Here is a 25,010-nt window from a genome sequence, read left to right on the forward strand (position 1 = left end):
ATTAATTTTAATTACAGTCACAGGAATAATATTTTACTTAGACGAGTGACAGGAAGATTCGGCGAATTTCGATCAAAATAAAATTTATATTACCGCTAAAAGAATCATTGAGAAAGCGATAAGACAATGTAAATTTTGCATTGTTATCGTACACAGCTGGCAAATATTTCATGTTTTCAGTATAGCGCTCATCGCGCCAACACACACACGCCGTATTAGTCGCCGGTTCATGCGTTCAACAACTTCATACGCGTTGCAACGCACACGCGGGAGAGAGGCTATCCGGTACATCACAATTAATGGCTATTATTATCCAGACATTCTTTACTGCACTAATAATAATACCGTCGCCCACTTTCTACGATCTATTTCTGTCCACTTACGTACTTCGCGAAACGTTCGCGCGCGCGCACTGATATGAAACGGAAGTTTCGAGACTGGTATTTAACGATTTCACGCTCAATCATTGATGAAGTGCGCGTAAAGAGACGTCGACTCTCTCTTTATAAAACTCTCTTTACGAGCGCGGAGTAAACTTGCAAGTAATTTGATTTTTAACATCATTTAACATGATTAATTATCCAACATTTTTCAATCTTTTGCCGTAATTTTATTATTAATGACGGTCCGTTTATTAACCGGGCTTGTTATGTTCTTCTAAGCATGCCGTCAAAATTATCGATCGATTAGAGTTTTCGAGAGACCGGCGGTAAAGCCGTTGAGAGAAAGATAGGAAAAATATACAATGTATCTCATTCAATTTTGCTAAAACGCGGGCATACGGTTGCGAAGGCGTGGAACTGTGCGTGCTGCATTGTGGTATATATGTGGTAACATTGGCAACGCGTGTTCTCTAAGCTATGCAACTATGTCACGGTTATTGCATTCACTTCCAGAGAGAAGCTTCAGAACGTCATCTGCGCGAAATATGTGTAGTGAATAAATAATTGGAAAAGCGAAACGTGTGAGGCGCAATTAGAAATTATGCATCGCGATGGTTACGCCGCGGGATGACGATTTCGGGTTGCTCCGCGCGCAGATGCTCTACGGTGTCTGGCGAACGCGGTACCATTACGGAGTGTATATTTGGGCGGAGCACCAATCAATCGCAATGCACTTAAAACTGCAACGTCGCCGCGTCATCTTATTTATTTATATTTACAAGTGCGACTGTCGTTCCAGCCTCCTCGTTTCCTCGACGCGGAGGAGACAACGGCACTTTGTCCCTGACGTGAAAGTCGTTCGCTTCTCACTTCTCACCCTATCCATTGACATTCTCGTCGCGACGTCGGCGACGACGTTCCCTCTCCCCCCCCCCCTTCCCCACCGCCGCCGGGGCGTCTAAGACGTCGATATTGAAAACGCGTGACTAATGATTATTGGTCGCGGCATGTTTAACAGTTGAAACGATACACGCTCGATGCGCCACGTGACCGCCTTGCCGTAAGAAACTCTAGAACATTACCGGTCGGAGCGAGAATTGCGGATGCAAGAAAAGCAGCAACGTCAAATAATTAACTACGAAAAATACCTAATATTCGTCTATTACTCGATAATAAATGCTTAATGCGGCTGCTTTATCCGCATCGACTACAATGGCACGAATACGACACGACGTCCAGTCATAAATTCCACACAACAATGTCTGAATAATAATTGCAAAATGTTATATCTGTAAGCAAATCAATTATCGAGAGATTGCGATCTTTGCGATTCTGCGTGTTGCTCTTCTGTTCCAATGAAGCGCGCATAATATACATATATATATATATATATACACGAGACTTGCGCGGTTGTTTTAAAAGCGTTAAAGTACGCAGTGAGAACGCGAATGTTTTTATGAAGAAGAGAAAGGGCGAGATAAAAGAAAAATATGCGCGTCCATCGCGGCGCAGCGAGCGCGGTGAATAAAGAAAGGACCGGCGTTGCGGCGGCGGTGGTTGCCGCACGCATCGCACACACGCGACCGTGCACGCGATTTTGCACGCAATGCACACGCGACGCGTCCAGTAGCGCTGGTTATTACGAGCGGGATGATGCGGCTTTTTTCAACACGTATTAACTTTTACTTGACGTTCCGTTTTTCATGCCCTTACATAACCGATATCACTATTGAAACACATTGAAATTTGAATAGGAAATAAAAATATCTCCCTTCATTGTGGAGGCATCTACACTGCGTGTGCGTATAATCGCTAATTCAATCCATTGAGAAGGAGAATAAAAATATTATCACTATTACCGCATTTCACTCTCTCGATTTTTATTGTGTCCCTAACGCGCGCGTTGTCTCGCGCTGCATGCGGTTCACAATAGCGCTTGCAGGGCTAAGAGTAAACCGGCCAATAAGTACTAGCGGGGATCGTGTCGCCTATTATTAGACGCATCGTTTCCGCGTACGGGCACGCAGGCAGGCAGCGTCATGCACGCGCTGACGCGCGAGAGAAGCGGACGTGTATGCGACGGCGACGACGCGACAACCGTCGTCGAAGAAAAGGAAACCCATTGCATCATTTCGACGCGCCGGGCACTGCCGCCGGATCGGCAGTGTTGTTGTGCACTCCGGCACTGCAACTCCGACGCTACACCAGCTAGCTGGGGGGGGGGGGGGGCTTCCTGACAGTTAATGCTGTTGTTGAGAAATATAAGAGAATAAGAAACAATTCAGCAATGATTTTGAAAAATAGTATTTCGAATTTTTTCGCGGCAACAATCAAAAATGTTGTAGAAATTATTTGGCGCTGGATTTTAAAAACAGACGAAATCTGTTTTTGATTGAAGAACGCAAGCCCTTTGAAAAAAAATGTCCCTTTACTTTTTGAATCCACCATATATTTCGATTATAATATTAAATATGCAATCTCATTGCTTAAAAAAATACTTAATTTCTTTCGGCGAAATATTCCGATCGAATAAATTTGCATCCGCGCGCATTTTCCGCGCGTAACAAAAGTCGGCACGCAATGTTTATCGCGGTTGCACATTTCGGTTCGCACATCATTCATTTCCTGTTTCGAACGCAAACGGTAGGAATCACAACGTAACCTGATTTCATGCAACATAATTATGGGAGGAGGCACTTTCACGCAAAACGCGTGTAATCCTCTTCGCCTTTCTCCCGCGATTTTATTTCCCCGCGCAATACTAGATTATAAACGGAATCCGATTGCATTTCAGATCGCATAAGCGATGAATGCGTCGTGCGTCAATCGCGTAAACAAGTTTTCCGATTTTCACGATCCGGTCGGCCTTTATGCGGGAAACATCCCGGCGAAGACGCGCGCGATTCTCGTGTAGAAGAGAAAGGCTCGTTAATTCTACGCGGGTAGAATCGAACGCATCGAGTGCATTTGCGCGCGATATTTCGTATCGTAATTTCCTTGAAACGGAAATCGACCGGTGCGTGTGTGTGCGCACTGGAATTTTAAAGAGACGCCTGTTTACCTCGCGTGTATGAAATTTAATTGCGACGACCGTCATGGCCGGTTGCTTCGCTAAAAACGGACGTAAACACGAATCCGCAGTCCGCGGATTCCGCTTATTGTATCTCGCTCGATATTACACACGAGTATTCATTAACGTCGTAACACAATGAAAATCGCAATGGACGCGTGGGACGTTGATATTCTTCTGTATATGCGCTTTTCGACCGCCGCACGTAAAGGAGAATCTATTAAAAGGATCGTTATCGAGTGTATTTCTCTTCTTAATCGGGGCGCAGACGTCGGCGCGAAAGGTCAAATAATTCCTTTGGCGATCCTCGAATACGAAAGGTCAGAATTTTACGAGAATACTCCTCGTAAGCACGTGGTTAAAGGGTAAGGACAAAAACCGAAACGCGTGCGCGGCTAAACCCGACCTTAACCCTCGCCGATATCTAAGTGGATTTCGTATTAACTCTGCTAACCCTCGATTTCATACCGCATATCGCAGCCGAAAATATACAGGAACATTGGTCAAACGTGACGCAAAAATTGCTTTTCTATTTTTAGCCACAAAATTAGAACAAATCGAAACAAAATAAAGAAGTTGACGTAGATTGTTTTAAGGATAAAATAGATGAATATAAATTCGTCCCCTTGTCTCAAAATGTCACGTTTTTTACGATAACGTTTGTCTTGTCTTAATGTATTATTCATATTTAAACAAGTGGAACTTCGGAACTTGACATAGGATTTCTAATATGTAAGGTTTCTTATCTCAAATAATATTTGAAGAAAAATTTTATCAATTATCTTAATGCTTCTTTCTCAACAGGCATGACAATATATAATTTCTGAGTCACGAGCTGAAAGTTTTTAGACATGTGAATAAATAACGATACTTTATTCTTAACAAACAATTATGTTAATAATCTTCGTTAGCAAAGTGTCTTGGCAATTGTGTATAAAGATTAATGTAATAATTTTGAATATATAAAATTATTTGAATATTCTTCAGTAATTTAAATCAAATCAAATTTTACTGCAGGTATTAGCGGACCCCCCACTTTGCGTTTAGGCGATATTCCGATTTCTAAAATTCCAAAATATTTTTTCCACGAAGCACAGTACGATTCGGCCGACAACGCGATAATCGCACCACGAGGCATCCGCTTGTTTTATCAGCATGACTTCTTTCACTGTGTAAATGAAGGCGCGTCCGACAAGCCTAAAATATCCGAAAAAGTTTTGTCACGGATCGAATTAACGCACGCAGTCTGATAAATGTCGCCCGTAACTGACCTACCATCACGATCGTGTCTCGCCGACTTGCCGCCGCTCCTGCGCTACGACGGAAACGCCGAAAGATATAATCGGGCAGAATTAGGTATCTTCGAGCAGTGAATCAGTTACGGTACACAACGCAACGATAAGAAAGAGCGCCGATGCGCTGATTAAGCAGGCGTCGTATCGACGAAAAAAATTTGCTCGGCCGGCTTTTAAGTCAGCAGGAATTCCAGCGCATGTTAAGCAATCTTTTTATGCGCCATACGTTTCTCCGCAGTCTATTCGTGTATTGCGTTATAAAAGTCTTATCGCGCGCGAGGCAGCTTTTTTCTTTAAATTTTATACAATATAATCGCAGTCTGAGAAACGATTTATGTGTCGTTGAGCGATGTGAGAAAATGAAACGTTAACAAAACTTGAAATGCTTTTTTCGTGTAAATAAAAAATGGAAAAAATTCACATCTAGCAATAAAGATAAATCATATCAAAATTATCGAAGGCTAATCAATATACTTAAGTTTGACATATTTCAACTGCGCTTATTTCAATACCGCGACACATTTAAGAAATTTGACGAGAATGAGAATAAAAAGCATCTCTACGTTGTAAGACTCAATTCGCCTCAATTATAATTAGTTTATAACCGGCATTAAGAAGACAATGCAGTGCATTCTGAATCCGTCATTCAGAGAAAAGAGAAGACATACAGAAACGAAATCGTGTTGATCGATACGAGCGGTGCGGAGAGTGCCACATTCTTGTTTTAAGTACAGACATACGCGCCATTGACTTACGTGCTTCAGGGAATAGCATTGTTAGCGTCGACGCACGTCGAAAGTCATATCGAATCAATAAGGCGGAGAAATCTGACGATGAGTGCAACCACGGTAGCTTCTTCGAGGGGGAACCTCTCGAGGGAACGTCTCGAGGGAACCCTCCTCATTCCCGCTGCCCCTGATAAGCCGGCGATCGTGTGATTTACGAAAAACATTCTCGCGCCGATGTAATCGCGATGTGTCCACGCTGAAAACGAGTTATTGATTCGGGGCACGTAATTTAATATCAAACTGATAATAACGTCGCCGCGCCAAAATTAGGATCTTATTTCGGAAGGCCATGCACGTACACGCGGAGTGAACGAAGGAAGATCGAGGCTCCAAAATACAATCGACTCGGAAGTACAAAGGGCGTTCGATATATTCTCGATAATATTACGGCTACACTGCATTCAGATACAAGTGATTAAGCTATAGAAGTGTACGGGAAAGAATATGATATCGGAGAGAGTATTACTTTATCATTTTGCATCAATTAAGAAAGGCTTTTAAAGAAAAAAAATGTGGAAAATTATCCACAAGTATTTTTCTTCTTCGTGACAACGCACGAATTGACTTAAAGGTCAAAGATCAATGTAACTTTAAAATTATGTTATTCTATTTTACAATTATAAAGCAGAGATGTAATATTATTACAGTAATATATAAGGAAAGATTATCTCAAAGACGTGTAAAAAGTTATTTGCATTACTGTGAATTGTTAAGAATAAATTAAAAATATTACTTGCGTGAATTCCAAATTTATCTTATTTCTTGACGACTTCAGTTTTAAAGCAAAGAAAAATCTAATCGTAAAGTCAAGATCAATATATATTTAAGAGATCAAATATAGTTTCTCAACTATATCTTCCTATCTCTAGTATATCTTTCTAGAATTAGTTTATCAATTTTCAGGTAAAAAATTGTTGGTAAACTCATCGAAGTATCGATATTCCTATCTTCCTCCGGCTTTCCTCGGTTATTTACTTTTCGAATGAAACACGCAATAACGTGATTGCGCGATAATGTGAAACGCGCGATGCAGTGATGCGAAGATTTTATGCGATATTTCTTATACAGTGTTGCCACCTGTAGAATTTTTGCAATAATAAAAACTTTCGACAATGTTGACAAATTACAAAAAATCTCGTGATAAAATATCGTGTGTTTGTTTTTTATTTATGATATCAATGTGTCAAAAATTTTAGACATCTAAAAGTGCATCAAAATTGTTATTGTAAAACTGCGTTTAAATATTAATATTTTATTTTCCCATTTTTTATGATAAATTGTTATATATTTCATTCATTAAATTCACTATATATCACTATATTAACTTTTCATTGTATGTTTTAATTATTCTACTCTACGTTTCATTTTTGACTGTATATTCTGATTTATTTTTATATTTCACTGTTCCACTCTTACAGCTGTAATTGCGACGGTAACGCTGCCCGTTGCCTATCACTCGCGGTTTAATAACGTGATTGCGCGATAATACGAAATACGCGACGATGCAAGGACGGAGAGGTGCCGTCGTGCCTTCAAGTGTGTCTCAACGTGTATCCCAAATCACTCGAAATGAAAGATGGAATTTACTGTATTCTGAAGAATTATTTGGAAACGCCTACATGTTATCAGCGCCGAGAGATAACCAGTAATTATATCTCAAAAGATTAGTTGTACCGTTAGAAAATATTTTTAACGCATTAGGATACATTTTTTCCTAACAAAAATGCAGAAGAAAAATCCGTAAATTTCTAGATTAGAATCTAATACGAATAAATTAATGGACATAATAATAAATATAAACATATAATATGAGACGTGATTGCAACTGTGACAAATTACAATTCGGAAAATCATATTGCGATTGCGAATGTTTCATACATAAAAGTATATTACATTGTTTGGAATATTCTTTAAAGAAACGAAACGCAACTTATAATATTTCGTCACTTTCTCACTGTTTTTACGATAAGACGCAGATACGAGAAAACAATAAGATGCAGAATACCATCGCGATCGGCCGCGATATATTATCAGTGTAATCTGGCGCGTAAGCGACGAATCCCATTTTATTTGCAGACTTTTTACGAACCGGACGCATAGCAACCGCGTCGTGCCGCAATACATCTGAACGCGCGACTCCGGGGGAGAGAGCACGAAGCCGATGGGAAAAAAAGACGAGTAGAACAGAGCTCGCCGCTCACGGCGCCGCTTAAACAGCTGTTCTAGCGGGCAGCGGCCGTGCGGCGCGCTATGTCGAAGGAGCGGGACTTGCGAAGTGCGCGGCACGAGCTAGCGACAGAGAGGGACGGCGTAGTTACTCACGGCTTGAGTTTTGAGGTTAGGTCCACTTGAGAGGGAATCGCAAGGGCGAGCGGGCGAAAACAATTTCGCATTTTTACTCGGAGCACCATTCAAATTCAACGCGTGTCTCTCCACACATTTCGGAACACAAAAAAAAACCACTCATATGTACACACGAATACGCGTAAACAACGCGTCGCGCACGACGCAACACACAGTTGTAACTGATACACGTTTACTTTTCGACCGTTCGATCGACCAGACGCGCGACGTCTCGTGAGCGGTCAACCTAACCTTAAAACTCCGTGAGCGATTCGCGGAAAGAAGAATTGGCACACATACCTTCGATGCGATCCCTGTCAGGCGGGCTGAAATGCGTTGTCTTTCGTTTCGCCACAATCGGTTGAAAGGGTTGGAGGGGCAGGCAAATTGGATCTTCAGTCACGAAGAAGGAAAACGCAGCACACGCGCGAGAAAAACTCGCACAATCGGGCACACTGGATGATGCGGATATAGTTTGTATATACATATGCGTATATATATATTAAATACGTATAACGCGGCACCACGTATACGTTTCACTGGTTAACAGTCGCGCACTTCACCGGGTAGGAACGGACAGGGGAGGAGGGGGAGAAATGAAAACTGGATATGCGATGTACGTATACTTCCTCGCGTGCGAAAAAAACTTTCGACTCGGAGCACTGAGAGAAACCGGAGCCACCTTGGCGCGTTATCGCCGAGCTGTCACTGCGAGCATAACGAACGCCCGTTCGCGCGCGCGATTCTCCTTGTCGAACGGGCACACGGACGAAACGCACGAGACACGACGCGCGGCACTGAGTCGCGCGCGACTACCGACACACGACGTGATTCGAGACGCGAGTTCCGATCACGGTTCGCACACATACACGCACACTTGTGGACGCGAGCGCGCGCGCGGGATTACCTTCTCGCTCGTTGCTCCGCTCGTTGTGCTGCCTTTCCTTTCGCCGATCGCAATCGGGTCGTGGCCGTGAAACTCGCGTATATCCGCCGGCGCGTTTCTCTCTCGCAGGATCCAGTCGGTCGTGCGAGGAAGCGGATCCACGGCGGCGACGAGCAGCGTCGTATACGAATGGGTGGTAGCGACGATGCGATAGAAATGGTGGCGGCGATGATTAATGACCGTCGATGACTGTGGCTCGCACGTGAACACCTGCGTCTTGGCTCCTCTTCCCGTTGCTAAAATGTCGAACGATGTTTCGGGCCAACGACCTCGCGCCAGAGCGGTAATTTCTGACAGCCGACGGACGTCCTTCCGTTATCACTTCTCCCAGTTGTTTCGCCGCACTCTGAAAGACATAATACACGATCTGTGAAGATATTCCTTCTGCACGAGGCGCGTACACTGTGCCGCGAACAGTCGGCTTCGCGTTTCAAAACAGGGACGCGAATGTGAGCGCGCCACCGAACAGCTGCGAGGAGGGTATATTATCCGACGTGCCGAAACCTCGTTTGTTTTCGTATTTTAGCAGACGCGGGAACGAGAAGGATGGAAGGGCTGACAGATGGAAAACGGCGCGCTTACTCCCGACGACTGCGAGCGATCGTCAGAGCGTGCCGGTTTTTCAGGTTATGATCATCGGCGTCACCGGCGTGACTGACTACTGGCCGTCGTTCTCGCGCCGTTATCACGTGATTCGCGCGCGCGATTTCGGCGCGATCGCTCCGTTTCTGCGATTTGACACGCCGCGAAGGCGGAAACGAGAGGAAAGCGATGCGATCTTTCTTTTCTTCACAAGGATTTCTCGCCGGGGGTCCCGGGGAGACCCCGTGGGACCGATGGGCACCTCGAAGGACGCACCCCGATCCTCCGCTGTTCCCGTCCTCGGCGCTTCACGATCACGAGGCGCCCCGCTTCGTCGCCGACGCCGGCGCTGCTGCCGCGCGCGAGCGAGTCGCCAGACGGACGGAGAAGTAGGAGGCGGAGGAGGATATACGCGGAGGAGAGCGCGGTGTGGATGTACTACCGGCTGACACCCCCGCGACAGCGCCGCAATGAACTCGCCCGGTACGAAGGGTCAAAAGCACCGCGGCAAAATAATAACAGAACGCAGCCGCCGCCGCCGCCGCCGCCGCCACCGCCGCCGCCGCCGCCGCCGTTGTCGCCAACGACGTGTGTGCAAAGCTGGGCAATAGCCGCCGCCGTTACCGTCACACGAGCGCGATATTCCTCTCTCTCTCTCTTTTATCTCTCCACCACTACTCCCGAAAACTAGCCGTGACAAGCAGCGGCGTCGCGCGAAAAACGGCGCGACGCCCTGAGACGCGCCGAGACAACGCCGCTGTTTGACGGAACGGGACGGCACAACAACAACAACAACGTCGTCGTCGTCGTCGTCGTCGTCGTGCACCAGCGGCGGCTACTGCTGTCGCACCGATGCTTCCGATGTTTTTTGTTACAATTATCGTTGTGTTGCTCACGGGATTTTTATAGCTGCCTTCCCCGCCGCCGATGTACGTGCAGATACTCCTCCCGCCGACGTTGTCGATATCGTTGTTGTTGCTGTTGTTGCTGTTGATGGTGGTGGCGGTGGTGGTTGTTCGCGGCCGCGGGTTTTGGCGGGTTTCCACGGGCGACGAGCGCGCACACCACTGGCACACACCGCGGCCGCCGTGCATTCACCTCGTCCTCGCAGCACGCGCCGCCGCCGCCGCTGCTGCCGTCGCCGTCGCCACCGCCGACACGCACCGACGAGTGCTCCTCCTCGCCAGCTCGCGTCGCAGCCGTGATCGGCTTCTACGAGGTCCCCCGCGGACGTCCCGTAGGGCTTGTTTCGTGTTAAAAGCGTTGCCACCGATGCTATTGCTGCTACCGTCACTGCTGCTGTGCCGCCACGCCACACTGAGACACACGAGACGAGGTTGTCCGACGCACCACTGGCTCGCGAACGCGCACGAATGAGCACCGATCACGACGACGTCGAGCGGACGCTCGGGCTCGCGGCTTACACGACGCGTAACGCGCGACGTTCCCGCAGCACACACGAGAATCGTACAACGTCCTAACCGCGGGGACACCGCATCGCTTTCACGGGCGAACATGGAGCTGGATCCATGCCGAATGATTCGTCTATCGGCCGCGAGACAGCGCACACGAACGCCACCGTCGTGGCGCAGAGCGAGAGCGAGGACGAACTCCGACACGGCAGGTCTGCCAACGCGACGCTGCGTCGCTTGACAACAGCAGATACGCTCGATTAACGCGCGATGGCAGCATCGGCTAGCACAGCTGACTCTACGCGCCATGTCGCCCTGCGACAAGAGGGTGAATTCGAATCGATCGGTGAGCACTCGTTTTTATCCAATAGACCAAAGTTATTAATTTCTGACTTGGTGTAGTGTCATCTGCTTACACGAAACTTAATTTAGCAATCGAACGTAAATTCAGCAATCAAAAATTAAACTCTTATTCTTTAGAAAGAAATATTCTAAAAGAAATACGTAGATATAAATAATACGCAGATAAAAATACTGTTTTGTACAATTGATTGATGATCAATATAGATGGATAAATAGAAGTCTGATACACATGGACCGGAATAATATCCATCTTCTGGTTTAAGAAATGTATATATAATTTCCATCTCATTTGCTTTGTTATCATAAACTGCATCTAAAGCAGTAAGTGTAAAGATAAGGGCATCAAAATATCGTGATACGCTTAATAAAACAATTTGGCGGTATTTATAAAATAAATAATATGTCCATACCGAGATACGAAGTTCTAATCTAAAATCACAATCTAAAATCCTTATGCTCGAACTTTATATGTAACACGATTTGAAACAATTTTTTCTAAAACGGAAATAGTACAAATTTGTTAAATATTTTATAATTTATATAATACCCGGAAAAATATAGAAAAATCTTGTAGCGTAGTTTAGCGTAAGCAGCTTGGTTTCAAGCCAAGGGATGTAAGAAGTTGCGATATTTCTGTGAAGAGAATATTTCATTAGAAACCGCATGAGTCACTAAAGATTCTCACTTAACAAAGCATTCTCGACTTACGCATTCTCTCTCAAGATTTCCACTGAGATCATTAAGGAATATACGCAGCTACTTCATGATAATATATTTATTTTTGAAGCAAGGCTGAATAAATCTGCGAAACGGTTTAAACTGGACGTTCATAAATTAAATGTGCGTTAAATTGCAACATAAATTGCTCAATTCGAATCAAACGATCATGTCTGAAGATTAAAAAACAATGCAATTTACAACACAATTAACTTCGAAAGAACGTACTAGATTTATGTAGAACTTAAAAGCGTGAAATATATTTTTTACAAAGTGCTGCTGATGGACCTTGAAACAAATGCTTTTATATTGCTAGATACAGATACGATTCAATTAATAATTCTCTATATTTATACCCACGCGCACTTATTTATATTTGCCACGATAATTGGTGTAATTTATATAATTAATCAATATAAACTACTGACTCGTTAAATCGAAGGGAATAAATATGAATACATTTTTAATTGTATAGAAATATGATTGGAGCAGCAGACTTCTACAAGAACATATAAAGGAGTAAAAATTGCAAATGCTTGTTACGATATTTTCATTAATTTTCTTTTTATTCCTTTTAAAAGAACAGATCTTGTTTTTGGTGATAATTTCTTAAAGGCACATATAATGAGGAAAAAATACCAAAGATACATTTGGATATAAGAATATGTTATCTATTAAAATCAAATATAACACTGACATGTTTTGACAATTCATTAAAAAAATTCATAGAAATTATTTGTGGAATATAATGTAATTATAGTTACATTTTCGTTTATGCTGTTCTTTAAATAAGATATGTTGTTCTAATTATAATAATATCTAATAGGATAAATAATTGTAATTGGCTGGTATAAAAAAAGAAAATATAATGTTAAACAATTGTTAAACAATTGTTAAACAATGTAAACAATTGAAAACTTTAACAAATATGTGTATACTTGTAACGCATTATAAATCACTATAATCACTTAATGACAATAACGATATTGCTAACTTGCGCGATGAGATGGCACTCGATAAAACGTGTTTTTCTCACAAAAAAATTATTATATATAAACGCACGGGACGAATAAAGAATATAGGATAAAACTTATCAAAAAAAAAAAAAAAAAAAAAAAAAAAGATCACGAATGACATACGAAGTGTCGAAGCGAGACAAGACCATGTAAACTGCATAACATGATGCAACACTTGGAGTTGTAGCATACAACGTATATCACTATAGATTAGTTCGCAATATATGCAGTCTTGTTTCTTAAAAAAAATAAAATACTCAATTTACAGTTCGACAAGTATTTCTTACGCTAAGTAATTTACCACGTAACTATTCTACAATCGAATCCCTGCAGTCACGAAAACTGATATGATCGATGAGATATTCAGAATAATGACAGCCTAGTTCTACAATAGAAAAATCGTTGTGATAAAACGAATGATCAGACACACTTGTTTGACAAATTCTGCAATATATTTCACTTATAACTCTTATTGCTTCCGCTTTAAGTCTTCATTTCATCGACACATGTGTTTTTTTTCTTTAAGATTCAATAACACAGCGGTGTCTCGCAACAAGTCGTGTGCAGCGATATTGAATACTTATACTGATTATTTATTAAATAGGATTGTTGTGTATTATCGCTGTTCTTTTACACATACATTCATTAATATTTAATTAATAAATCAAATATCAATCAATATTCAATTAACAATAACAGTAACAGAATGTTTGTCAGCATTTATCATTGTTACAAGCGATATTATGACACATAGTGCCATGTACAAACAGATTACATAGATATGGTATTATTTTGATTGTAACAATTTTTACAATTTTGCGTTATAATTTTTGTAACGCGAAGAAAGGAGACTAATGGTCTTGAAGTTTTTTGTAGACACTGATTCCCATTCTGGCATAGTATGCACAATTAATACTTGGATAGTTAAACACACTTGTGCAAAGATATTTGAGCATATTAAGTTTTTATAATTGTCTCTTCATTGTTGTTCACTGTAAATTCATGTTGAAATATTTATCGTAAATATTGTACTTCCTTCTCACTTCTCTTAATATAATCCCATGTATATCGTAAGACGTCCCGTTTATGTATATCATTAACAATTATTACCATTACTGCTCATACAGAATTCTGGTTTGTACACATAAAATAGTAGTCTTAAAACTTGCCTCGAAAGTTTCTCCGAAACGACCTTCTTCCCGGGTGCTTTCCTCTCGAGGTGTGACTTCTACCCCTCAACGTTTTCCCTCTTCCATGCCAATCAGATCCTCTTTGGAATGTATGTTCGGCCACCACCGTCTCATTGTCGGAGTCTTCCAATTCCATCGGGCTCTCCCCACGGCTATGATCGCTCCTTCTGTCATGGAAATCGTCACGCTCCGCGGAACGTCTGTGATAATCTGGCGAATATTTGCTATGACTATAATACTCGCGACTAGAGTAAGCCTCCCTAACAGGAGAGTCCAGTCTCATCTCTCTAGATTCGTGATCCGTGGAAGCTAAATGAAATTCGTGCTCGTCGGATCTTCTAGGAGAAGGAGACGACTGCCTGTTCCAACGTCTCTGCGAAGAATTATTCAAGCTCCATCTCAGATCGTCAACTTCGCGAAATCTGGACGGATTTTCGTACGCTTCCCGCGTGTTCCATTCAAGACGATCCATTATCGGCCGTTTCTCTTCTTTCACTGCCTGAAGCTCATGCGGATAAACTTGTGACTGAAAGTCAGCCGTGCTGACGATTACCTGCACGCCCTTTGTTTCAGTTTCCACCTCATCTGTCTGGCAGATTTTCTGATGCGTTTGTGTTGTTGTTTTCGGGACCGGCACTTGCTGCTCCACGTTGTTCTCTTCCCAATATATTTTAGTTTTGCCCTTCTGCAGGAGCATCGAATTCGATGTATGATCCTCGGGATCATTTTTCTCATTGTCTTCGTCAACGCGATTATAGAAAAATCTACCCTTCATGATTAAACGCGGGTCCTCAAATGGCAGCTGGCACAACGCTTGATCGCAAAGTTGCATTATTTCAGGCTTGAATCCTGTCAGTGAAAGAAAACAGTCCCGTAGAATTAACACACATATGATGTACATTTGATGATATCATGCTTATAGAGAAATGTTGTACGTCATGCTTCTTGTTCTTCACACACATTATATAAGTCGGAAAGAAGAAAAAAGTTTTTCTATGAGTGTACACTCTTTGATTATATATCTAATAAGATATACAATCATGCAAATCGCGTAACATGATTAAGAATCCTTTACCGAAAATTTTTAAATTCTCACCTGGATATAGCACCGGTATATTAGATGGATCTAAAAAATGTAATAAAAAAGAAAACATAAAAAATTAGTATTATTTCATAAAAGTAGGACCACATAATTTTTTTTTTTTTTTGTGGTCGACCAAGAAAAAACTGGATGTAATATCAATTTTGTACGAATCTTTACGATCAAGCACGTAACAAATAAAAACATACTCGCACCTTTGGCTGAAACAGATGCTTCCAATAGACTGGACAAGCTCGTCTTTTCGAATTGCTGGAAGATGAATTTACAAAGTAAATATTAATTTCTTTTCTACACACAATTCATAAATTAAAATAAACATGGCGGATTGAAATAAGTACTCATTAATTCCGGCAAAGTGTGATCAACGCTTCTTCTCGAAATAAAAAACAAAACGAGATATTCATTATACATTGCAATTACTTTTGGCTTGGAGATGACCGGTGGTTCGGGCGTCTTCATACGTTCCTCGCGCGGAGCACGAAATTCGTTGTACGACGTTGACGATCCACGTTCTGTGTAACTCTGCGACGACGTGGAGGGTGCGGCCGAGTGATTCGAAGATTTGCTTGATGATTCAAATTGATGAATCGGCGATTGTCGGACAGAAGGCATACCGTGTGATGGATTATACGGCATTTGCGTGTGATCCATTATCGGGGCGGGTACTGGTTGCGGCGGGGGCACTGGCGTGGAAAGCAACGATGAACGAATCGTCGGCGGAGGAGGTGGAGGTGGTGCTTGGACAGGAACGGAACTCGGCTGATTGTACATAACTGGACCGGAAGAATATTCCGCCGGCGGCAAGGTGTGCGGCGGAGGTATGGGTTCGAAATTCATCGGTGGTATGGGTTCGAAGTTCATAAACGATGGTCCACCCGCCATAGGTAACATGGACGACGCTGCCGGCGGCGGCGGCGGCGGCGGCGGAAGTGGACCCGGTTGATGAACATACGAAGATGCGACAGACGGCGGCGGTCGAGGTTCCGCTTCTTGGTTAAATTCAGATGCGTTCAATATCGGTGCGAATATTTCTTCCATCGTCGCGGACGGCACGTATCCGCCGGTGTTGACGCCGGTCGGCTTCATCGCTCCGTCTCTCAGCTGCCTCGCCAGCTCGTTGATAAAAGGCGAACGCTTCCTGGGGCGCTTCTCCACCGATCTGCTGCGTGTGCGACTTCGATGACGGGGGCTGTACCGCCTGCTCACTGGCGAGCGACTCGATCGTCTTCTCAAACGTTCCGTACTGCGACTCCTCCGATCGCGAGATCGACTTCTCCGGCTTAACAATTTAAAGTAGTTACAATTGCAATATATTAAGATAATCACTAAGATGTAGCATAGCACATATAGTATAAAATTTATCTTAAATACTAATAAAACAATTTGCGATTTTAGTATACAGTGTAATAATTTTTATCTAGACGACTAGATAAACTTTAAAAATCTCCTCCTTAACTGTTTAATTAAGTAAAATTAAAAATATTATCTCTAAGAAAGATGTTGAGAATATGTTGCCCTCACCGTTCGTGCATGTCGATTCGTCTTCTGTGCCGCTCAGCACTCCATCTTCTATCTGCACTGGATCGTCGTTCCCTGCTGAGTCGTCTTGGACTTCTTCGTCGATCTGGACTTAATATAGGACTCCTCCGATCTGAGAAATATCGCGGTGAATTTTTTCGCCTGCCTGGGCTGTATCTAAGAGGACTTCTGTGTCTCTCAATGTTTGTCTTAAAAGGACTCTTACGACGTTCTGGGCTTATAAAAGGACTTCTTCGTCGATGCGGACTCAACCGAGATCTGTCGGGAGTTCTACGCCGTGGACTCGGTCTATTATAACGATCTATACTCCTACGATGCTCTTTGCTTCGTTGTGCTTCACGTTGCGCTCGTTCCCTATTCTGTTCCTCTTTGATGCTCTGAATGGCTTCAGTTTCCGTGCCAGGTGGGACAACGTTGTCCGAATCCAACAAATGTTTGATCGCCTTCTCCTTTTCAGCAAGAAGCTTACTCTCCGTGTCTCTCTTCGTTCGAATCTTATCTCTTTCGATGTCCTTGGTGCTCTTCAAAGGATCCCGACGAGTCTCCTCGCGTTTCTTCTCTTCTCTCTTCGACTTGTCACGGCTGTGAGATCCTTTAGGCTCAGCATGATGGTGTTCCCTATAATTACTCTTGCTAATATAAAAAATTGTACACATAAATTATAAATATTATTCAACATTTTTAATTGTATAAATTAATGCAACTCAAACTAATAAAAATTATAATTCTTACAATTTCCTTACAACGACTGTACTTGCATATAATAACATCATAGAACAATTTTATTTCTGTGTTACATATGGCAATGTAAAATTACAGAAATTATTTATATCAATGACACTACCTAGAGGGTTTTTGATTTTGCTTTACAGTATCCGTCACATTTTGCTCATTCTCGTGACTTTTATCTTCATCTCCTTCCCATGCGTCTAAGACGTCCAATCCTTGCATGAAGTCATCATCAACCAACTCTTTGATGAACCGCAATTCTTCATCTGGCATTTCCCTGGGACCTTCACTTGCACGTTGCCCATCATCTTTCGACGAAGAATCCTTTAGCATTTCCTGAGGCGGCTTCACGTATATCTTCCCAGAAGTCTCCATTTTTTCACTCTGTTGAGTGTTTTTTTGATTGTGATCTTCTTTATCATTCATGCTGTTCATGTTTATCACCAACTAGTGATTACCTCAATAGTCTGAAGTAATCAAAAAGATGTAATAATCACTAAACTGTTATGTTTGAACTTTATATGAGACAATTCTCCTTCTTATATTTATATTATTATAACAATTGATTATTAAATTCTACAAAACGCACACAATATGCCAGAACAAATAGTTTTAAGCATATTAGTATGCTATTTCAATTAAAACTAGTGTTTAGCAAAACCTGCAGATAGTATTCTATCAGTTCTATGTACCACAATATATATCTGTACATAACATAACAAAATTCATCTTCAACATGCTTATCAAGCTATCCAAAGTAGCAATGTAATTTTTTTAACATTTAAAAATATTTTAATTCTAATGTATGCCTATAAATTTTAACATTTTACTTTCAAATCAATGTGTACAAAATATCAATATTAAATGCTGCAATTGATTCTGATTAGAAAACAAATTAAGCTTTTCAAGCTTGTTTGTTATTAAATTAATAGAAAGACATAATTTGTATATTTCTAATTTATATACATATATATATATGCCTATTTCATAATTTTCCAGCAGTATATTGCTCCTATTGTTACATGTTATTATGCAGATATAATATAATAATTGCACAACGACGATGTAACAGCAACAATGTTGTTAAAAAATCATGAAATAAGCATTGTAAAAGTATTTTGTGAACTTGTTGCAAAAAGTTACAACAGTGCAGTATTGACCATCGCAACTTTCACTCTAATTAATTAAAAATTGCACATCAACAATCAAATAGCATTAAAAGCAAAATGAGTAACGATACATACTCGTTCGAGTACAATTCTAAATGCGAGATTAAAATAATGGTTCAATACAAAAAAATCTGTTCGACAAAAAATTTCATTCTAGCTCGCCATATTGTTCACCGAGAAAGTATAACCCTTTTTGTTATATGAAATATACTGCGGCTATTGTACGGCTATATACGAGATTTCGTTTATCGTAAAAAGATTTTAACAACTTTATATACGTTTGTTGTCATGTCGCCTTAAAAATTTCATAATAATGACAAATACATTTCTATGTAAAACACATCGTCAGCGCAAAAGAGAAACGTTGTGATTCCGTAAATGTTATTGTTTATAACCTATATTGATGTGTGCTAAATATTTAACGAGCCTGCCTCACTGTTTCGTGGACGAAAAGGAACTGAGCAGTTCCGGTGTAAGGGCTTATCCAGACAAACTTGCATAGTCGCATAACATACGCATAAGGAAATTGATTGGTCCATTTCCTTATGTATTTGCTTATAGACCAATCAATTTCCTTATGCACATGTTTATGCGACTATGCAAGTTTGCTGGATAGGCCCTAACGACATACAGGAAAGCAATTCCTACCGTTTTGGACAATTTGAACAAAATTTGGACAATTCAGAACGTACGCATCGCATCTAAATATCCGTACATCATGATCAAAAACTATGCCTGAGCGGCATTTATAAATGTGTTTGGCACATAATAAAAGATCAAAAATTAAAATATCAAGAATTTACATGATAAAAAAGTTAATTAATCCAAGTGAATTTTTAGATTTCTTATTACTAGTCATTATGCATAAACGTAATCGTAACTAAATAAAAAGTCAAGGACATTAATGTTAATATATGAACAAGATATATAAGTAAAAAATATAAATATATGCAAAAAGGAATTTAGCCAAAATATGAAATAATTAAACATACCATTTCTAATAACTTGTGTACTTAATTTTTCGCAAATATATGAAAAAGTTAAATATATATATTCATACATATTGTACATATTGGTAAGAAAATTTATTTATTCGATGATTACACCTTTAGAATTCAGCTCGTAAATGTTACATATAAATTCAAAAACTAAATTTTATAATTATTTTCAATAAGTAATATATAGGTCAGAAAATCTAATAGAAGTTTTTTAATTTTTGGAAGTAATCAATAGTCAGACATGTTGAGAATTAGTTATTTAACAATATGATGATCTAAGCTGATTATCAAATTGTCCAAAGTTTTGCTAAAGAAATATTGCTCATTTTTAACACATGTATGGTGAAAAACATACATGGAATGGGTTTAAAATCATCACAATGAATCATTTTGCATGTTGTAGCAACTGGTCATAAGTTTTTTGAAATTGTAGCATGTGAAGCAATGTTTTGTCTATTATTTTTGGTATCCAACTATTTACGAAACACTCAAATTGCCGAAAGATGTGATTTTGACTATTCTCATCATGTAACGTTAATATTACTGCTACAGGATTATCTGCCTTTTCTAATACACATATAAAATCTAGCTTTATATTGTTAGCTTCCTCATGTTCACTTAACTGCTCCACTACTTTGTCGGACGTAATTGCTTCTTTCTCTAAAAGACTTAATTGAATATCCAAAAAAGTTCTGTTATTCTTTTTTCGATTGTACCATACACATTTGCTTCCTGTGCAGTGGAAAGTTATGTTTTGATGACTTCTGGTGTGTACATCAGATAATACTTCAACTTTCTGCTGCTTCGTTTCTTGATCGAGAAGTACTTCAACTTGCAATTTGAAGACCATTTTAAAGATATCTCTTATTAGATTAAAAGCTAAGAAATACCAATTATTTTTCTTGTACTGTTCCTTGTCGAGAACGTTTGTACATTCTTCGAAATCTTCTGGCAATCCTGCAATTTTCTGGCAATCCTGAAGAAACCGACCAGCACATATCTTGGTTTTGAACTTCTTTTTCTTCTTTTTTGTTATTATCAATTCGGGAGGTATTGTACTAAATAACATTTTCAATAGATTTTCGTAATTATTTTCACTAGCGGTTATACAGAGTTCAGCGCCAAACGCGCAACAACGTTGAAATGCTATTGATGCGCGGTCTGATGTAACCGCAGCTGTATTCTGATTAAGTTCGATCGGATCTTGCAGGCACATCGGTTTCTGAATATCCAATTTCTTGGCACCGTTTTCCATGATACAACATTTGTATCTATCCATATAATCAGGTAATTTATCTAGTTGAGCAAAGTCAGCTGCCGAATATGTCTTTCCGTCCAATAAACATATCACACATGAATTGAAGTGAAATGTGGCATAGAAAGAGAAGAACTTATGAAGTAGCATCGCGATATTATCGTTGTTGGTAGTAGCTGGCAATACTGTATTTTCATTAAAATTTACTTGCCATCCATTTATGATCCGTGGAGCACAAGTCCTCTGAAGAGCTAGTAAGGGTGGAAGAAGACCAACAAAATCTTGTTGAAGATAAAAGATAATCAAACATACCAGTCCATAGCTGGAGATTCTCCCGATGCCAGAAATTCCAAAATGTCTTGCCCAATACTTAATGAGCAGCATTAATGGTCTTATTCGAGGGTCACATGTTGCACAATATTTTAAAAAGTCACTTTTGTAAATGCCTAAACTGTTTTTGAAAGAAATATCACACGAGACGTTGGTTGGTGCATAACGAAATTTTATAATAGGCGTTTTTGCTTTAGGGATTGATACTATATTGGCAAAGACAGATTTCATGCTGTACATAACTCTCTTCACTTTTTTGAAAATTGATAGCGTCAATATGTGTGGTGGAATATCCGGTCTGTGTAAAGCTGGTGATAGACCTTAAACAAAAAAAAAAAAAAAATATCAACACAATTCAAACACACACAATATTCATACATAACAGAAAAATAAAATTTCTTACCGTCTCTACCGACGTACATGTAGATATCTAAATCACTCTCTTTAAAACCCAATCCCGCTACTGTTGAACCAAATCTATATGTTCGACATTCAGGAAAAGTCGGTCTGAATATTTCGTCCAAATGTGTGCAAATAACATTATATCTTGTCGTTAATTCAAAGTCACTAAGTTGTATTGAATTTAAAAGTGCGGCCAATTGACCGTCAAATGTCACTTCATTTTCAATACCAGTCTTTATGCGGTCATAACTTATTAGGTCTTCTTCTTCCTCGGTTTTGTTGGGGACATTTTTACCTTTTTGTTTTGACCCTGTAAAAACAATATATAAATATAAACATAAATATAAATTTATGTCAAATAATCTTCATAAAAAATAGTAGTCTTAAAATATATATATATATCTTTACCTTTATCAAAATCATCTTTATTTTTCTTAATTCTTCTTATGCATAGTTTTTCATTTGGCAACCAATTTGACTTTCTCGTTAAAATATAAATGGGTTTGCTGTAATATCACATTAAGACAAATATATACTCTCTTAATTAATTAGTTTTACATTAATTTTTATATTAAAAATATTTGTCATCTTCCTTATTTTTAAATTTAAAAATATCATAAATATTATAAATACTAGTACCGTACCTGCTATGGTATTCGATCCATAAAGAATTTCGTTCAAAATGGTGTCTTTTAACTGATCCGAATTGATAAAGAAATTTTAACAATTCTTCTCGAGATATAGTTTCTGGTAAAGGACTAATGCAAAGTGACTTTCCTGGTACATAATGTGGATTTTCTTCCTGCGATTTCTGTCCCAGTTTTTCTTCTTGATGATTTGAGCTTGTAGCAACTTGGTTGTTTGTATGTTTATTTGATTGTGCAGAACATTCAACAGATAGTTGAGAATCCATTGTCAAATATCGAAAAGGTAAAATTGTTGAAATAATCACTAACGATTTACATCAATATAATACAATTACGATCAATTGTAATCAATGTATTACGTATTGTAGAAAAAAAAAAATATATTAAAAACAATATAGTGAAAAAATAAAAAACTTCAGTCAAAATTCAGTGCTTGACCATGTTTTGTGATCACTTTTAGAAAATATTTTTTTTCAATAAATCCTTTTGAATTTCCAGCACAGAGAACAACACCATTTTCAGATTCTAAAAATATTAAGTCATCTTTCTTTGCCTTATCAAAGTGGATATAAATAAATAGTTCTGCGCCTTGCCGTAAGCCGTTGATAAAGTTTAATCCCTTTGCAAAATGAATATGATTTCTATTCATACGAGATAGACCTTCAGCTTTTATCTTCGTCCAATATTTGAAATAAGTTCCATGTATTACATCAAATTTCACACAATCAAGTATTTTCAAGTTTAGTTCAGTGATCTTGGATATGGAATGGCCCTGGTTTGCTTTAATCTCTAAAATACCATTAATGGTACATAGAGTGAATCTTTGTTTGTTATTATGCTTTACTACTCTCTTGATATCATCAATATTATGTTGGGACAACGATTTATTTAATAGTTCATCAACTGCAATAAAGCCATTTGGTTTAATATCTAATCCTTCCTTTGTAGCACCATGGCGTAACAGATAGGACAGTCTTTTACTGAGAAGAATATCGCTTTGACTCTGCTTCTGAAAATATTGTAAATAACATCTATTAAAATAACACTAATTGTACATTAAATTAAACAGACAATTGAAGGGATCCTCAGAAAAATAAAAGTATCATTTTCTCAAGTTTTGTGGAAGATAATATAAATATTTATTTGACAAAGTATTGAACATACACAAAATGATTATTCCTATTACTAAATTGGGAATTATATTAATGATAATTTCTGCCTCAGCTTCTTCAATGGATATCTTCAATTGTTCTGCTGTTTCAATTATATTAGTTGCTAGTTTAGATAAATATTGTAATTTTTGTAAAAATAAAATATATGAGTATAAGCTCATGCCAAATCTTAAATATATAATTACATTACAAATATATAATTATAAATCACATAATTTTAATATATCTTATATACAAAAATAATTTTATATATCTTAAACATACAAAATTATCAAAACATATGCATATACAATCACTATCATTCTGTGTATTAGTCTTTTCAAGGCATGTTTACTGTCTTTGAGGAAAGTCAACAACCATGTTTTGAATTGAAAATTATTGAAATATATATATGAATAAGCATCCTAAATGTATTAAAACATTCTTAGAAAAATTAGTCAGAGAGAAATTAAGCAAACGAATTTTCAGATATAGATCGTCTTTAGAATATTTACATAAACAAATATAAGATCTTAGGCATATATACTGGAAAAGACAGAAAGTAAATAGAGCAACTACAAAAAATAACAAACTTAATACCTATAGAAGAAGTGCGTTCCCATAAAAACATCTCTAATACTTTTGTTGTACGTGGCATGTACTATTTAATTAGTATATCACAGCATATCATAAACAGAATGTAAGTAGCTTTTTCTTTAAACCGTTACATCATAATAGGCTAACCTCTGAAAACATGAATATAATGCAGTCCGCCGAATCTCTTCCTGTGGACTCGTTGGAATCTTTTTCTGTATCAACTTGCAGAAATACGTTTCAACGCTTATGTTGTTTCAGAATAAAAAACTTGCCAAATTACAATATTATCGAGCCTCTAATCACAAAAATTACTTTGTTTCGATCGCAAAACAAATTATATCTAGATCTTACACTCACGCTGTGGTCGGAATTCAATTAAATCCTTGGCGCTAGTATCGTTAGAGCATAAGGCTGCGTTCCCATTTTGTCTCACTCAGTGCAGTATCCAGTGGCCGCCATTTTACTGGATACTGCACTGGAGAAGCGTTCCCAAATTACTGGACTGGCTAGTGACAATCGTACCTCGTTCAGAATAATCACAACACGTTAATAAAAAAAATCAATGTGTACTGAAAAAATAAAATTATGTACAATAATTATATACAATAAACATTATATATAATAATTTATTGTTTTTAAATGTGAAGTTATACAAACAAATAATCGGTATAATCGTCGTTATAATATTTAAAAATAACGCTAACACTTATTAATACATTGCTAATTGAAATATTTACTTATCAATATAATAATCTTTACTGGCAATAATTGCTTCAACACTATTTACATATTAACTAACAATTTTATTTAGGTTATGAGCTAATACGTGTGCGAAACTGTCACTAGCCACTAGCCAGTCCAGTAATTTGGGAACGCTTCTCCAGTGCAGTATCCAGCAAAATGGCGGCCACTGGATACTGCACTGAGTGAGACGAAATGGGAACGCAGCCTAAGGCAATTTTACGCGAGTTTGAATATGCCTTAAG

At 39.1% G+C, this 25,010-nt stretch overlaps 4 protein-coding genes across 14 annotated transcripts in view; all 4 read right to left on the minus strand.

The window, feature by feature from the left end:
• Positions 1-11,008, minus strand: part of mnb (minibrain) — a 65,853-nt gene extending 54,845 nt beyond the window's left edge. Inside the window, exons 1-2 of one of the 5 annotated variants that reach the window (XM_067354773.1) lie at positions 10,304-11,008; positions 8,180-9,171 (exon numbers count right to left, since the gene is read on the minus strand). The gene's annotated coding sequence lies outside the window, so the exon portion shown is untranslated. Of the gene's footprint in view, positions 1-6,952; positions 7,216-7,541; positions 7,564-7,625; positions 7,732-7,858; positions 8,096-8,179; positions 9,172-10,303 lie in introns of those variants that run through there. The other 4 variants (XM_067354774.1, XM_067354777.1, XM_067354776.1 and 1 more) reach the window with 4 other exon arrangements.
• A 2,541-nt stretch (positions 11,009-13,549) lies between these two features.
• On the minus strand, positions 13,550-19,121 carry LOC105667984 (serine/arginine repetitive matrix protein 1). Of its 6 annotated transcripts, none has more exons than XM_012360136.2 (8): positions 19,040-19,121; positions 17,591-17,942; positions 16,729-17,379; positions 15,628-16,486; positions 15,402-15,456; positions 15,202-15,231; positions 14,085-14,954; positions 13,550-13,907 (listed from the first exon to the last, which is right to left on the minus strand). In XM_012360136.2, the coding sequence occupies exons 2-8, from the start codon at positions 17,908-17,910 to the stop codon at positions 13,873-13,875; spliced, it is 2,820 nt and encodes a 939-aa protein (XP_012215559.1). In that variant the 5' UTR covers positions 17,911-17,942; positions 19,040-19,121; the 3' UTR covers positions 13,550-13,872. The 6 variants fall into 6 exon arrangements, with proteins under 6 accessions (XP_012215559.1, XP_012215560.1, XP_012215558.1 ...); XM_012360137.2 differs by having other exon boundaries at positions 18,923-19,112; XM_012360135.2 differs by having other exon boundaries at positions 18,720-19,112.
• Positions 19,122-19,705: 584 nt separating this feature from the next.
• LOC105668007 (speckle targeted PIP5K1A-regulated poly(A) polymerase-like) lies at positions 19,706-22,542 on the minus strand. The gene is made up of 4 exons (XM_012360178.2): positions 22,274-22,542; positions 22,038-22,135; positions 21,631-21,939; positions 19,706-21,547 (listed from the first exon to the last, which is right to left on the minus strand). The coding sequence occupies exons 1-4, from the start codon at positions 22,540-22,542 to the stop codon at positions 20,028-20,030; spliced, it is 2,196 nt and encodes a 731-aa protein (XP_012215601.1). The 3' UTR covers positions 19,706-20,027.
• On the minus strand, positions 22,450-24,894 carry Tpt (tRNA 2'-phosphotransferase). Of its 2 annotated transcripts, none has more exons than XM_012360179.2 (2): positions 24,172-24,529; positions 22,450-23,285 (listed from the first exon to the last, which is right to left on the minus strand). In XM_012360179.2, the coding sequence occupies exons 1-2, from the start codon at positions 24,181-24,183 to the stop codon at positions 22,692-22,694; spliced, it is 606 nt and encodes a 201-aa protein (XP_012215602.1). In that variant the 5' UTR covers positions 24,184-24,529; the 3' UTR covers positions 22,450-22,691. The 2 variants fall into 2 exon arrangements, 1 of the variants encoding a protein (XP_012215602.1); XR_001100020.2 differs by having other exon boundaries at positions 23,145-23,285; positions 24,028-24,894.
• Between the last annotated feature and the right edge of the window lie 116 nt (positions 24,895-25,010).

The sequence above is a fragment of the Linepithema humile genome, chromosome 5 (genome assembly GCF_040581485.1).
Source record: "Linepithema humile isolate Giens D197 chromosome 5, Lhum_UNIL_v1.0, whole genome shotgun sequence".
NCBI lineage: Eukaryota > Metazoa > Arthropoda > Insecta > Hymenoptera > Formicidae > Linepithema > Linepithema humile.

What these genes read in the sequence shown, in the direction of transcription:
- LOC105667984 (XM_012360136.2), bottom strand. Translation starts at nt 17,910, where the DNA reads ATGAACAGCATGAATGATAAAGAAGATCACAATCAAAAAAACACTCAA. An exon ending in CAAAATCAAAAACCCTCTAG is followed by an intron (nt 17,380 to 17,590) that starts GTAGTGTCATTG and finishes TTTTTATATTAG; the next exon opens with CAAGAGTAATTATAGGGAAC. An exon ending in CGGTCATCTCCAAGCCAAAA is followed by an intron (nt 15,457 to 15,627) that starts GTAATTGCAATG and finishes TTCATCTTCCAG; the next exon opens with CAATTCGAAAAGACGAGCTT.
- LOC105668007 (XM_012360178.2), bottom strand. Translation starts at nt 22,542, where the DNA reads ATGGATTCTCAACTATCTGTTGAATGTTCTGCACAATCAAATAAACAT. An exon ending in TGGATCGAATACCATAGCAG is followed by an intron (nt 22,136 to 22,273) that starts GTACGGTACTAG and finishes GTGATATTACAG; the next exon opens with CAAACCCATTTATATTTTAA. An exon ending in CATGTACGTCGGTAGAGACG is followed by an intron (nt 21,548 to 21,630) that starts GTAAGAAATTTT and finishes TTTTTGTTTAAG; the next exon opens with GTCTATCACCAGCTTTACAC.